Source organism: Oncorhynchus clarkii, chromosome 30 (assembly GCF_045791955.1).
Source record: "Oncorhynchus clarkii lewisi isolate Uvic-CL-2024 chromosome 30, UVic_Ocla_1.0, whole genome shotgun sequence".
NCBI lineage: Eukaryota > Metazoa > Chordata > Actinopteri > Salmoniformes > Salmonidae > Oncorhynchus > Oncorhynchus clarkii.
Genome location: NC_092176.1, coordinates 18,130,004 through 18,143,587, shown reverse-complemented (window position 1 = coordinate 18,143,587; position 13,584 = coordinate 18,130,004). Strand labels below are relative to the sequence as shown.

Below are 13,584 nucleotides of genomic sequence, written 5' to 3'. Positions count from 1 at the left end.
TGGACACCTACTCATTTAAGGGTTTTTCTTCATTTTTACATTGTAGAATAATAGTGAAGACATCAAAACTATGAAATAACACATGGAATCATGTAGTAACCAAAAAAGTGTTAAACAAATATTTTGAGATTCTTCAAAGTAGCCACCCTTTGCCTTGACAGCTTTGCACGCTCTTGGCATTCTCTCAACCAGATACACCTGGAATGCTTTTCCAACAGTCTTGAAGGAGTTCCCACATGCTGAGCACTTGTTGACTGCTTTTCCTTCACACTGCGGTCCAACTCATCCCAAACCATCTCAATTGGGTTGAGGTCTGATGATTGTGGAGGCCAGGTCATCTGATGCAGCACTCCATCACTCTCCTTTTTGGTCAAATAACCCTTACACAGCCTGGAGGTGTGTTGGGTCATTGTCCTGTTGAAAAACAAATGATAGTCCCACGAAGTGCAAACGGGATGGGATGGTGTATCGCTGCAGAATGCTGTGGTAGCCGTGCTGTGAATTCTAAATAAGTCACTGACTGTGTCACCAGCAAAGCACCATCACACCACCTCCATGCTTAACGGTGGGAACCACACATTCGGAGATCATCCGTTCACCTACTCTGCGTCTCACAAATACGCACGGTGGTTGGAACCAAAAATAAAACATTTGGACTCATCAGACCAAAGAACAGATTTCCACCAGTCTAGTGTCCATTGCTTGTGTTTCTTGGCCCAAGCAAGTCTCTTCTTATTGATGTCCTTTTAGTGGTTTCTTTGCAGCAATTCAACAATGAAAGCCTGATTCACGCAGTCTCCTCTGAACAGTTGATGTTGATGTCTGTTACTTGAACTCTGAAGCATTTATTTGGGCTGCAATCTGAGGCTGTTAACTCTAATCAATTTATCCTCTGAACTATAGCCATTGACTTCTACTGTGCAAATATACTGTGCGTTATAGGGAAATAATGCACGCTCTAGAACACCCTTAAAGCCAATCAGAAACAAGTGTTCAACACCGCTGTCGGTATTTTGAAATACCCCGGTATAAAATGGTATATTGCCTAATATGCACGCAAGTACACACACAAGTCCTCCGGCGCTCTATATCTGAAATTAACCTTTTGAGTAATGTATCTAACCACATCAAATCAGACCATTCTACTTAACATGTTGATGAATAATGAGACAATACATTAGATGATGTTATCAGAGCTTCCAGTCTATCATTGTGGGGAATACTTTGACATGGCTCAAGTCATCTAACAGACCTGATTTAAATCATTAGTGTGAGAATTACTGTAGTTGACCTTGGGTCCATGTCTTTGAAGTAAAACTCATGTGGGGGTTTTGGCTTGTATCCTGTAATGCATTGACGTATGCAAGCTTCCTTACTCATTATCCTTTAACAACTCATTTTAAGCAATCATGGTTTTGGGTACTTGTTTAGGGCTTGACATGGGTGAATTATGTGGTACTGAAGATGGTGTTACTCTATTGGGCCAGTGTTGCACTCTCCTGGGATGTGGATACCATTCTCCTGATTTATTACAGGTTAGGTTGTGTGTGTGTGTGGTCTATTGATCTCCAGTGTCTTCCTACAGGCCTGAGCCCCCCAGCCCTGAACAGACCAATGGAACTACCACCCCAGAAAAGCTCACTGGACGCTTCCAGGTCAGTCAAACATGTCCTCTATCTCCTTATGCAGGGGCTTCCATCTTTGGTCTGCAAGTTCCCTTTAGGACAGCTATCACCCTAAACCGTCTCACTGTAAAGTATTTAAACACTATCTGTGAATCAGTACTTTTGTTGATGGGCATATGATGGATGTAAGGCCTATTAAAATGCCGTAGGCCTTCACTTTATGACCCATCGAGACATTCTTTCCTACGGTGTTTATCCCACTATCTTCCAGTATCTGGTTACATCAGCAGCATATCTCTACATGATGAATCCTGTCCTAATGGCTGATGCCCGAAAGCCATGTAGATGCTGTGTCTGCTTCATATTTACATATCACTTATCAATGATTTATTGGAGGTCCAGATGAGCCGGAAGCAGACATCCTCGTGTGACTGTAGAGATATTCCATAACTCTGTGGCCCTGGGACAGAGAAACATGGGAGAGTAACCAGAGAATGCTGTTAATCAGCAGAGGTTTCTGTTTTTAATATGGTAACAGAACTACTCCTGGGTCTCTGTGGCTGAAGTCTTGGACCGAACACTCACTGTCATCATTTTCACATGGTGATATTACTTATCTGATTCCCACAAACCTCGTTTCACTTACCTCCGGATGTGCAGCTCTAACATGACTGTACATTATACCTCAACGTGTACTGACTGTATTTCTGTCTTTTTGAAGACTTATGAAGCATATATCCCAAGTGCCTACTTGTCAACAGCGTCTGAGCACCATCTAAAAGTTCAAGGAGACAAATGTTTTAGTTAGAGTTGAAGTCGAAGTTTGCATACACCTTAGCCAAATACATTAAACTCAGTTTTTCACAATTTCTGACATTTAATCCTAGTAAAAAATCACCTGTCTTAGGTCAGTTAGGATCACCACTTTATTTTAAGAATGTGAAATGTCAGAATAATAGTATAATTATTTCAGCTTTTATTTCTTTCATCACATTCCCAGTGGATCAGAAGTTTACATACACTCAATTAGTATATGGTAGCATTGCCTTCAACAATTTAAACTTGGGTCAAACGTTTTGGGTAGCCTTCCACAAGCTTCCCACAATAAGTTGGGTGAATTTTGGCCCATTCCTCCTGACAGAGCTGGTGTAACTGAGTCAGGTTTGTAGGCCTCCTTGCTCACAAATGCTTTTTCAGTTCTGCCCACACATTTTCTCTAGGATTGAGGTCAGGGCTTTGTGATGGCCACTCCATTACCTTGACTGTTGTCGTCCTTAAGCCATTTTGCCACGACTTTGGAAGTATGCTTGGGGTCATTGTCCATTTAGAAGACCCATTTGCGACCAAGCTTTAACTTCCTGACTGCTGTCTTGAGATGTTGCTTCAATATATCCACATCATTTTCCATACTCATGATGCTGTCTATTTTGTGAAGTGCACCAGTTCCTCCTGCAGCAAAGCACCCCCACAACATGATGCTGTCACCCCTGTGCTTCATGGTTGGGATGGTGTTCTTCGACTTGCAAGCCTCCCCCTTTTTCCTCCAAACGTAACGATGGTCATTATGGCCAAACAGTTCAGGTTATGTCAATATAGGACTCGTTTTACTGTGGATATAGATACTTTTGTACCTGTTTCCTCCATCTTCACAAGGTCCTTTGCTGCTGTTCTGGATTTGATTTGCACTTTTCGCACCAAGGTACGTTCATCTCTAGACAGAACACATCTCCTTCCTGAGCAGTATGACGGCTGTGTGGTCCCATGGTGTTTATACTTGAGTACTATTGTTTGTACAGATGAACGTGGTACCTTCAGGCGTTGGGAAATAGCTTCCACGGATGAACCAGACTTTTGGAGGTCTACAATAATTTTTTTCTGAGGTCTTGGCTGATTATCTTTTAATTTCCCCATGATGTCAAGCAAAGAGGCACTGTGTTTGAAGTTAGCTTCTAAATCCATGACATTATTATCTGGAATTTTCCAAGCTGTTTATAGGCACAGTCAACTTAGTGTAAGGAAACTTCCCGCACTGGAATTGTGACACAGTGAAATAATCTGTCTGTAAACAATTGTTGGAAAAATGACTTGTGTCATGCACAAAGTAGATGCCCTAACCAACTTGCTAAAACTATAGCTTGTTAACAAGAAATTTGTGGAGTGGTTGAAAAAGTTTTATTCACTCCAACCTAAGTGTATGTAAACATCTGACTTCAACTGTACATTGTGAATCAATTTTTTTAAACATCCTTGCAATTTAAAGTTATTTTAGGAATACGGATAAGCAGTTTCACATTTTTGTGTGTGGATAAATGTTTTGCTCAAGCTGACTGTTTCATGCCCTGTTATGTTGTAGGAAGCAGTGCTGGTGAGTCGAGATGAGAACCAGAACTACAGAGAGTACTCCATCTCCAGCCCAGCCTCCCTGTCACCTGGACCCTACTCACCTGAGCCCCCTTCCAGCCCTGAGGGGAAAAGAGAGAGCACCAAGAGGTACACTACAGCATCCACAATCACCTCAAACAGACTTCCCTCTAAATGACTAGGACAATAATGCGTTGCTTGAGTATGAAAAGTGGATAGATACCAGAATGGATAGATGGTGATAGGTTAGAACTTTTATCCAGGTGTTTTAGTTAAAGGTCCACTGCAATCTTTTTTTACTTCAATATCAAATAATTTTTCTATTAAAATGGGCAAAAAGAAACCTATCACTTCTTAGCGAAGAGTAATTTCTCAAGCACACATTTGCTAGGACTATCTGGGAGTAGTCTGAGTTGTGAGTGGAAAACTAGCTGTTATTGTCAGTGGTTTGGTACTCTCTTTTTGGTCTATTAACTAATTTAATACCTGGTGATGTCACCAGGCAGGCCAAAACTCCATCCCACCAAAATAGGCTTACAGGTCTTACACTTAATACCCTTTATCATAATTTTTATGTGGAAATGTGAATTTAGAAAATACAGGTAAATCACTTTTTTGACTGTGCTGTGCCTTGAAGTTGGGGATGGTCGTAGGGTAGACTACTAGAGCATCCACTTACTGTAAGTAATCTTTTGAGTCCTAGAGTAAATTGGTACAATAGTAACTGGCAGAATATGGAGCCATGGAATTGTGTGGTAGTAACAAAGGATGTGCACAGCATATCACATTCCACCCTGTTCATTGACAGCATCAATGGGCCAGGCTGTGGAACATTCGCTACTCTGCACTGCTCTGTCTGTAAAGCCTAGCTGCTATTCACCTGGATCATTTTGTAGGTCACAGTTCAAACCTTATATTGCCCCGGGTGAATTGAATGCCTGTCTAGGTGCTGCGAAACTATGCTTATTTATTCCTGTCCTAGTAATCTGCAGAGCTAGTAAAAATATGATCCCATGACCACACACATTTCATATATTAATATGAACGGTAATGAGAAGTGTTATGGCTTGTTGATGATATTTTGTTAAGTATTTCCATTAAGACCATTGTGGTTCTTTTCCATGATGGCACACACCATTATCAGTGTAATCTTTCTCTGCCGTTTCATAGCATCCAGCTGTGTTCGTGGTCTCCAGAAGAGAAGACGTCTAGTTACAAGCTGTCCAGACCACTGTCACAGGTAGGTCTTCCTCATACTCCCATTGCACAGGCCCTTTACTTCCTATGTGATTGCGTAACCAATCAGTATAAACATAGACCTCCAAAGATTTGCACAACTTGACGATGTAAGTTTCCAAGGCCTTTACAGCGAGAAAGACAGGATGCAGACAGCATTTGATATTTTCATTGCCGGGGAACTGAAAGGTCACTTTTTTAAAGATCTGACATTAAGTTGGAACACAATCTGGAAGCGGTTTGTTTAAAGATCACTAAGGAGGAGAATGATTTAGCTCTCCATAAAACAATAGACTTGACCTTTTTTAGTGGTCTACTATATGAAACTCATTAGTGTAATCTCCACTGGTTGTCTCATTTGCAGTAAATAAATTATGTGGTTGGGGTTATCTGCAGATTTCTGCTTGAATTGAATTTACTGTTCCAGCAACAAGCGCGGAAGGTGTCTGGAAAGATTTCAATAAGCTAGAGGACAGAGAATGTTGTGGGAAAATTCTTCATGAGATATTCCAGCTATGTCTTACTGCCCCAGTCCCAAGTATTGGTCCCACAGAAGACACACCATGGGAGATGACCGCAGGAAAAAAAACATGCAGGACCCCAATGGCCGCGGGACAGGGAATGGAATTCCATTAATTGTATAAGTTGTGTGAACATTACATGGCGTTAGATAAATATGGCCTCCCTGGCCTGGAGAATGAAGATTTTAAACTCTTCATCTAAGGAGTCGATGACTTGATCAGAGGCTAGTATAAAAGTCTTGTCTAATATGGAATATTTTCATGGTGAAGGTGGTCCCGCCAGCCAAGCAGCTCCTACTGTTCAGTGTATTTTAATGATCTCAGAGCTCGTAGCTGATAGATTTTACAGGTATGTATCATCAGTATCAAGCTGTCTATCAACACTCCTTTGGGTGCCTGGTCAATCCTTTTCCTTTTTCGGGTTGTCTGTCCTGTTTCTAGAACAGGACAATTGTCTGGAGGAGGGGAGGGTTGTCTGGAGGAGGGGAGGGTGCCTGGTTGGATCTCTGTGCAGACAGACAGTTCATAAGGACACTGTTGTGTTATGAGATGTTCATTTTCCGTGGAGAGCTTTGAAGCTATGTACCTCAGGCAGACTGGAGTGGAGACTATTAGGAGCTGTCCTAGTTGGCTGAGACCTTTTTATCAGCAGCTTATTAGGAATGCACTGACTTGCATGCTCCTCCATCATGCGTGGCTGTCTGGGATGACCATACATGTTTGTGGTATTTATGAAGGCAGGTGGGCCAAACAAACAGGGGTTGTTATTTAAAAAAAACTTTTTCTGACATTTTGGAGATCAGCTCTCCCTTGTTCTTCATCTCAAGTTTTGGAATCCATATCCCCTCTCTCACTCCCTCTGGGAGCCATCACATTCCCTCTGTCTCACTCCACTGAACATGGTTTTTATTTTTTCTCCTGTTTAACCAAATTCTTTAGGAGTCACACACTACTGTGTTTCTTTACTGAAGAGACATGAAATTCTAGAGAGGCCAGATAGATGTTTAATTGTTTGTCAGACCTGTGCATCTAACACATGTTAACAGTATTGCTGGCCTCCCCTTGCTGTGGTTTAACAGGGCTGACCTACTGTCTAAAGACATTATCTTGGGAGCCCTCGGTCACCACTTCACTCACCCTCCACTGTGGCTTTGCTGGAGCCTGTCTTGGAGAGCTCTCTCTGTCCTGTCCTCCTAAGCCTGAAAACGTTCAAATTACTGAGATACAGGGCTGGTGGATGAGGGGTGATTTTGGCGGGACTCTTCCTCCATTGGAGGTATCTCTGGTTCTGAAGAGGAGACGAGCCTCCCACCCTGTATCTGCAATTAGTGAGTGGAGCTCGGCGGGTAAACTGCTGGGAAGAGGCCTGACCTGTTGGCATGAACATACTGCTCTGTAGTGTTGTGCTGCTCCGGACTGACTGGCAGCAACACTGCAACCTAGTGAGCAGCGGGGCCTCTGCTCCCCTGACAAGGCTCTCTGTCACACCTGAAAGGTGCAGAGTAATGCTGTATCAGGTGATCAGTCCCACTGTAAAGCATCATAGTGTTTTCCAAACCTCGTTTGACTCCAAGTGAGGAGAGTGGAATGTGCGACTGGATCCCCCATTTAGCGGGATGTTAGATGTACAGGTCATTTTGTCAGGATGATGGTAGGGGTTCTGGGAGGCTAATGTTGGCGTACCCCAGCCTTACAAGGCCTGGCATTGTGAATGGGTGCTTGGGGAGCTGTAGGAGATGGGCAAGGGGGGGGGAGAAGGGTAGAGGGACACTTGGGACATGGGAGGGCCTCCACCATTCCCAAACAAAGAATGATGGACTGTCATTTTGTTTGTATATTTGAGCTGTTCTTGCCATAATATGGACTTAGTCTATTACCAAATATGTCTAGCTTCTGTGTACCACCCCTACCTTGTCACAACACAGCTGATTTGCTCAAATTCCACAAATGTTATTTTAACATGGCACACCTGTTAATTGAAATGCATTCCAGGTGACTACCTCATGAAGCTGGTTGAGAGAATTCCAAGAGTGGGCAAAGCTGTCAAGGCAAATGGTGGCTACTTTAAAGAAATCTCAAATATCTATATTTTAATTATCACTTTTTTGGTTCCTACATGATTCTGATATGTTTTATTTCATAGCTTTGATTATTATTCAATGTAGAAAATAGTAACAAATACAGAAAAACCCTTGAATGAGTAGGTGTGTCCAAACTTTTGACTGGTGCTGTACATGCATACACTCAGTGCCTTCGGAAAGTATTCACACCCCTTGACTTTTTCCACATTTTGTTACGTTACAGCATTATTCTAATATTGATTGATGAAGAAACATTAATTTCAATCTACACACAATACCCCATAATGACAAAGCGAAAACAGGTTTTTAGACATTTTTGCAAATCTATTCAAAATGTTAAAAAAAATAGAAATACCTTATTTACGTAAGTATTCAGACCCTTTGCTATGAGACTCGATTGTGTCGGCACAGATCTGGAGAAGGTTACTAAAACATTTCTGCAGCATTGAAGAACCTTCCAGAAGGACAGCCATCTCTGCAGCACTCCACCATTCAGGTCTTTATGGTAGAGTGGCCAGACTGAAGCCACTCTTCAGTAAAGGCACATGACAGCCCGCTTGGAGTTTGCCAAAAGGCACCGAAACGAGACTCCGACCATAAGAAACAAGATTCTCGGTCTGATGAACCCAAGATTGAACACTTTGGATTGAATGCCAAGCCATCACATCTGGAGGAAACCTGGCACCATCCCTATTGTGAAGCATAGTAGTAGCCTCACAGCATGATGTTGCCGGTTTTCAGCGGCAGGGACTGGGACACTACTCAGGATTGAGGTGAGCCGGGACTTCAACCTGATCGGACGTCTCTGGAGATACCTGAAAATAACTTTGCACTGATGCTCCCCATCCAACCTGACAGAACGTGAGAGGATCTGCAAGGAATGGGAGAAGCTCCCCAAATATCGGTGTGCCAAGCTTGTAGCGTCATACCCAAGAAGACTTGATGCTGTAACCGCTGCCAAAGATGCTTCAACAAAGTACTGAGTAAAGGGTCTGAATACTTATGTAAATGTCAGATTTCTGTTTTTATATTTTTAATACATTTTGCAAACATTTCTAAACCTTTTTTTTTCTGTCATTATGGGGTATTGTGTGCAGTTTTGAGGGGGGGGGGGAACAATTGAATCAATTATAGAGCAAGGCTTTAACATAACAAAATGTGGAAAAAGTCAAGGGGTCTGAATACTTGGAGCAGTAATATTCTACATACAGTACATATGAAGGTCAACACAAGCAATAATTTCTGATGTAAAAACACATTTGAAAAAGTGGTGTGTGTATATATAGCGTTTTGGAATAAAACTATTCAAATATACTGTAATGTTAATGCACAAAAAAAGCTTAATTCTTGTTATTTGTTTTGGGTTGGATGGTTCAATAGCCTTACTCCCAACTTGATGGATCATTTTCATGTGCTTAACTACAGTACATTGAAAGTTGTTAGTGCAATCTTACCCAGTGAACGCACACACTGATTGAATCGATGTTGTTGAGTAGTGGGCTTAGTATTATCTTCTGTTGCCTCATTTCACCATGGAACAACATGACTGTGCTAGCTACTAGCTAGCCTATCTGCTGTCCCGGCACACCACCATGACAAGAGGAAGAGGCCAGCCTACTAAAGAGGGCAAATTTGGATCTGGTACCACATTCCTCCCATGATACCCTGAGTCAAGCCTGGAGCTGTAGATGAGCTGGCCCCGCGGCGTGCCACCTCCAGGAATCAGAAGGAAGCACTGCATCTGTTTATAACATCAGGAAGTGACCACAACAGGATCCCTGTTGAGATGAGTGGGGCCAAAACCAAGCTGCTTTTTCAGAATGCATGTCACCAGTCTGGGTTTGCAGTTGTACACTCTGAGGTTCCTGAGGGTAGCCTTGGTGGGCTGCCTCATCCTGTGTAGGGGATGGGACAGTTACTGTATAGATGTCCATCCTCCAGTATCATGGTTAACTTCACTGTGACACTCACCACGTGCCCCACACTGACCACACTAGGCAGTATGACCTTGGGCAAATGACATGCATCACTAAGCTCTTTATCCAGGGGAGGAAAACCCATCCCTCAATATATCCATTCAACCCATACTGTTCGTCCTGATGGGCAGGCAGGCTCGCATCAGGCCAGCCTGCACATAAGCCGCTGGTTTCACCCCAGTCTATTTTGGGGGGGTGTGGCGCAAAACTGTGGTTGTTGCTGTGGAGCAGAGATGGAGGCTTGGCATGCAGCGGTAGGAATATCACTAGATGTTGTTCAAGTACAGTCAAAAAAATGTACTTGAAATTGCTCTCTCTGCTTTCTTTAGCCCGAGAAAATAATATTCAGAAAGCGTTTCATATCCAAACAGATTGAGAAGACGTCGTCTGACATGAGCTGAGCTGCTGTTTGGCTTGGCAGGCCTGGGGTGTGCTCTCTGACAGGGGCATGTTCTAGACAGTGTGGAGGACTGGTGGTGGAGGGAGTCAAGGGGAAGGGGGGATGTTTTCTCTTCTCCACAGAGTGAGGGCTGTGAGAAGACAGAGCCTGGCCTTTTCACGTGGGCCCTGGACATTAAGCCGGTGTCCATTGTGGCAACTCGGCAGACAGCATGCATCTCCTCATCCCCACTGATTGATCAGCACCGTTTTTCTTTTCCCTGAAGTGGAAAAACAATTCTGTAAGTAGTTGTCAAGGTAATCGTGTGGGTAACTGCACCTTCATATATTCGGTCCAGCAGAAACTGACACGTAAGCATGTATTCTCCAGTTTACATTTAGTACATTTTATCATAAGATAGCTAGGTGGGAAAACCACATCTCAGTCATAGTAAGTACATTTTTCGTCAAGGTAGCTATCAGCAAAGTCAGTCCTAGGTGGTTGAGTTTCGTGTAGTGGTTGCCATGGCTCCATTTGTTTGTCGTAGATCATAATTGTTAGGCTGGTAGAAGTTAGGCTGGTACAAATCTAGAGCTGCTCAGTCAGACTGTAAATGCCCATCCAGTTAAATACTAGCCATGGGATTGATGAGAGAGGGAGCGAGAGCTCTCTAATTAGGGGTCACTAACGATTAGCTTAGTTTAGATAACATTATCACCTCTGACGAGGTGTCCAGAGAAATGAATAATTATTCAACCGACGACCTAACACATGAGCACGATTCCCAAATCTTAAATTGTTAGGTTTGCAACTTGGCTGCTGTTTTTCTTCCATGGTGCCTCTCATTGTTATGCAGTGTAAATGAAAGGGTGGATTCTGCCAATAATAAATTAAATGTATCGTGAAGTCCAGCGATTTAACAAAACCATAATGAACTCCAGATGTTTAATGAGTTTGATATGCAGCTCCAGTTGGAGACTTGTGGGGAATTTAATAAGGAGGAAAAATGTGTTGCTCATAGCTCCCTCTAAGGATAAATAAACTCTCTCTCGGCCTGGCAGTTTCTCACTGTATCTGTGCCTGTTGGCCGACTGCTGGCTGGATGGGTGGGTGCACTGCCCCCTTATGAGACCACCTATGATCTCACCATCACATGAGTAGGCTTTGCCTTGACACAGGAGTTTGAAGGGAGCTCAAGTTCTGTGTGTGCGAAGCTAGCCACAAAGTTTGGGGCAATATTAAAGTAATCATCCCCATAAGGACTGATTTATGATCTGAAAGGCCCCTTGTCATCAGGGAGTGTAATGATACTATCTTGATGATGGTAATAGAACAAACGTGCAAAGTACTATAGCTACCACACAGACAGTTTGTTGGCTGAAAAGATTGCAGTGCCTCACTCAGGTGGGTGTCAGGCTTTCAAGTCCAGCAGCCCTTTAAACATGTTGTCATTGTGACTAAGAAGGGTTCTGTCAGAACTGATATACTGCAACAGCACATGAAGTGGATCTGAAGTCAGCTCACAGACATCTCATTGTCTCGATTGTTCATTTGGCCCCTAATCTCCTCCATCTGGTTCCTATTCAGAGCTGTCTGCCAGGCTGTGTGGCCCGGACAAGTGGCAGTGTCGCTGTGTCTGTGGGCCGGGGCCCAGCCCGGCTTGGGGTGGGGTGGCTTCCGGGCAGGCCTGTAATTAGTGCTGACGTAATAGAGATCTACTGTAGGGATCTCTGGCACTTGTAAGCTGTGTTATTAAACACTAATATATAGCCCCTTCCATATGTGGGTAGCATGTATGAATGTGTAGCTTATGAATTCTTAACGTACTGTGTATGAACTTTATATGGAGGCCGCTCTGTGGGAGTTCAGCGTGGTTGTATTCTGTCAGTGCAACGTCTGTAGCAGTGCTGATATGGAGGTTCAGTGTGTTTCGACATAGTGGAGGCCCTATGGTTGCTGTGTTAATGGGAATTCACACCCTGCAGTGTCAGAGTACAGCCAGAGTCCACGTCCTTCTGAAACGTTCAATCCACCAGCAGTCAGCACTGGTCCTGCCATTATCACTAAGGAAGCTTTGATCCTTAATGTATGTTGTGTGTAAACATTGGGAATAACCTAATATCTCTGAAATACCTAGCATGATCATATATCTTATTTACAGTGGTTCCACTATGAACACTGTAAAGGTGAAGTAGGGGAAGCAGTGACTGAGGATAAAGTATCTCAGGTCTTTACAAGAGTCCTCCGTGCATGTACACTGCTGGAGAGGAAATACGGTACATATCTCTCACTCTGCTCCTTCCCAGGACTCCAGCCATCCCCTGGATGATTGTCCCATATTTATGTTCATGTAAAGTATTTTCATACAGCAGTCCCCAAAATAAAGTGATGTGTGCGTCAGCCTGCCTCTGTCTGCTGGCCCATGCCCTGTAATTGAAGCTGCAGGGTGGTAATGATGATGAAGATGATGCACAGTGGCTGCGACTGGAGCCAGACGGAGAGCTCCTCCGCTCCCAAAATGTAAAAGAGATGCCAATGCCCCCGCGTCTCCCATTGGTCCTGTCTGAAACACCTGCCCCCGTTTTATTTCTCCATTTCCTGTTTATTTGCGTCTCCAATCCTAGACTGAGGTGTGTTTTTGTCCTTTGTCCTCCCTCTTGCTTGTTCTCTCGCTTGTTTTAACTCACTCCATCCTCCTTCCATGCCCTGGAATTGAGATGCACTATAGCTTGGGTAAGCCATTTCTCCGTGAGCATTTGGGAAAATAAATGTATTTTCTGTAGTTGATTTGCTTAATCAAGTATGACAGCATATTTCGGTGGCAAAATAGTAGCAAGGCGAGTGGCATGTGGATTAAATGTTAAGGCCCAATGCAGCCATGTTTCTCTCAAATAATTTCTGGGTAACGAAGTGCCTGAAGCAAGAATTTTGCTAGGAGTGGTCTGAGTGGGGAGGGGAAAATGGAAAACTAGCTGTTATTGGCAGAGGTTGTTGCTCTAACTAATTTACCACCTGGTGATGTCACCAGGCAGGCCAAAACTCCTACCAAAACAGGCTGACATTTCAAACCTCACTTATGCTAAAAGGGCATTATTACAATAACAATTTCACAGTATTATTCCAACCTCAGTGTGTAAATGTATATAAAACACAGGAAAGTCACATTGTTGACTGCACTGGGCCTTCAACTTCAGAGTTGGCTTTGAAGTGTTATTTGTCCTGTGCACACCCAGGCTTTGTGCAACAGGCAGACAGTGGTGGTCTCTGGTGATCTGGGGCTCGTTAAGAGCTTCTGATTACAGTTCAGAGCAGGTCTATTCTGGGAAGGCCTCCTCCCCTGCCAGCCAGTCAACCAGCCAGTCAGAGGAACCAATACTAATTGTCTGTTGATTCTATGTTCCCCTC

At 43.4% G+C, this 13,584-nt stretch overlaps 1 protein-coding gene across 2 annotated transcripts in view; it reads left to right on the top strand.

Annotated features, from left to right (window-relative positions):
* Positions 1-13,584, top strand: part of LOC139390022 (PDZ and LIM domain protein 2-like) — a 59,201-nt gene that overhangs the window by 30,028 nt on the left and 15,589 nt on the right. For both annotated transcript variants that reach the window (XM_071137127.1, XM_071137128.1), the window contains exons 4-6: positions 1,586-1,655; positions 3,979-4,115; positions 5,157-5,226. In XM_071137127.1, coding sequence (XP_070993228.1) covers positions 1,586-1,655; positions 3,979-4,115; positions 5,157-5,226 — 277 coding nt within the window. The remainder of the gene's footprint in view (positions 1-1,585; positions 1,656-3,978; positions 4,116-5,156; positions 5,227-13,584) is intronic.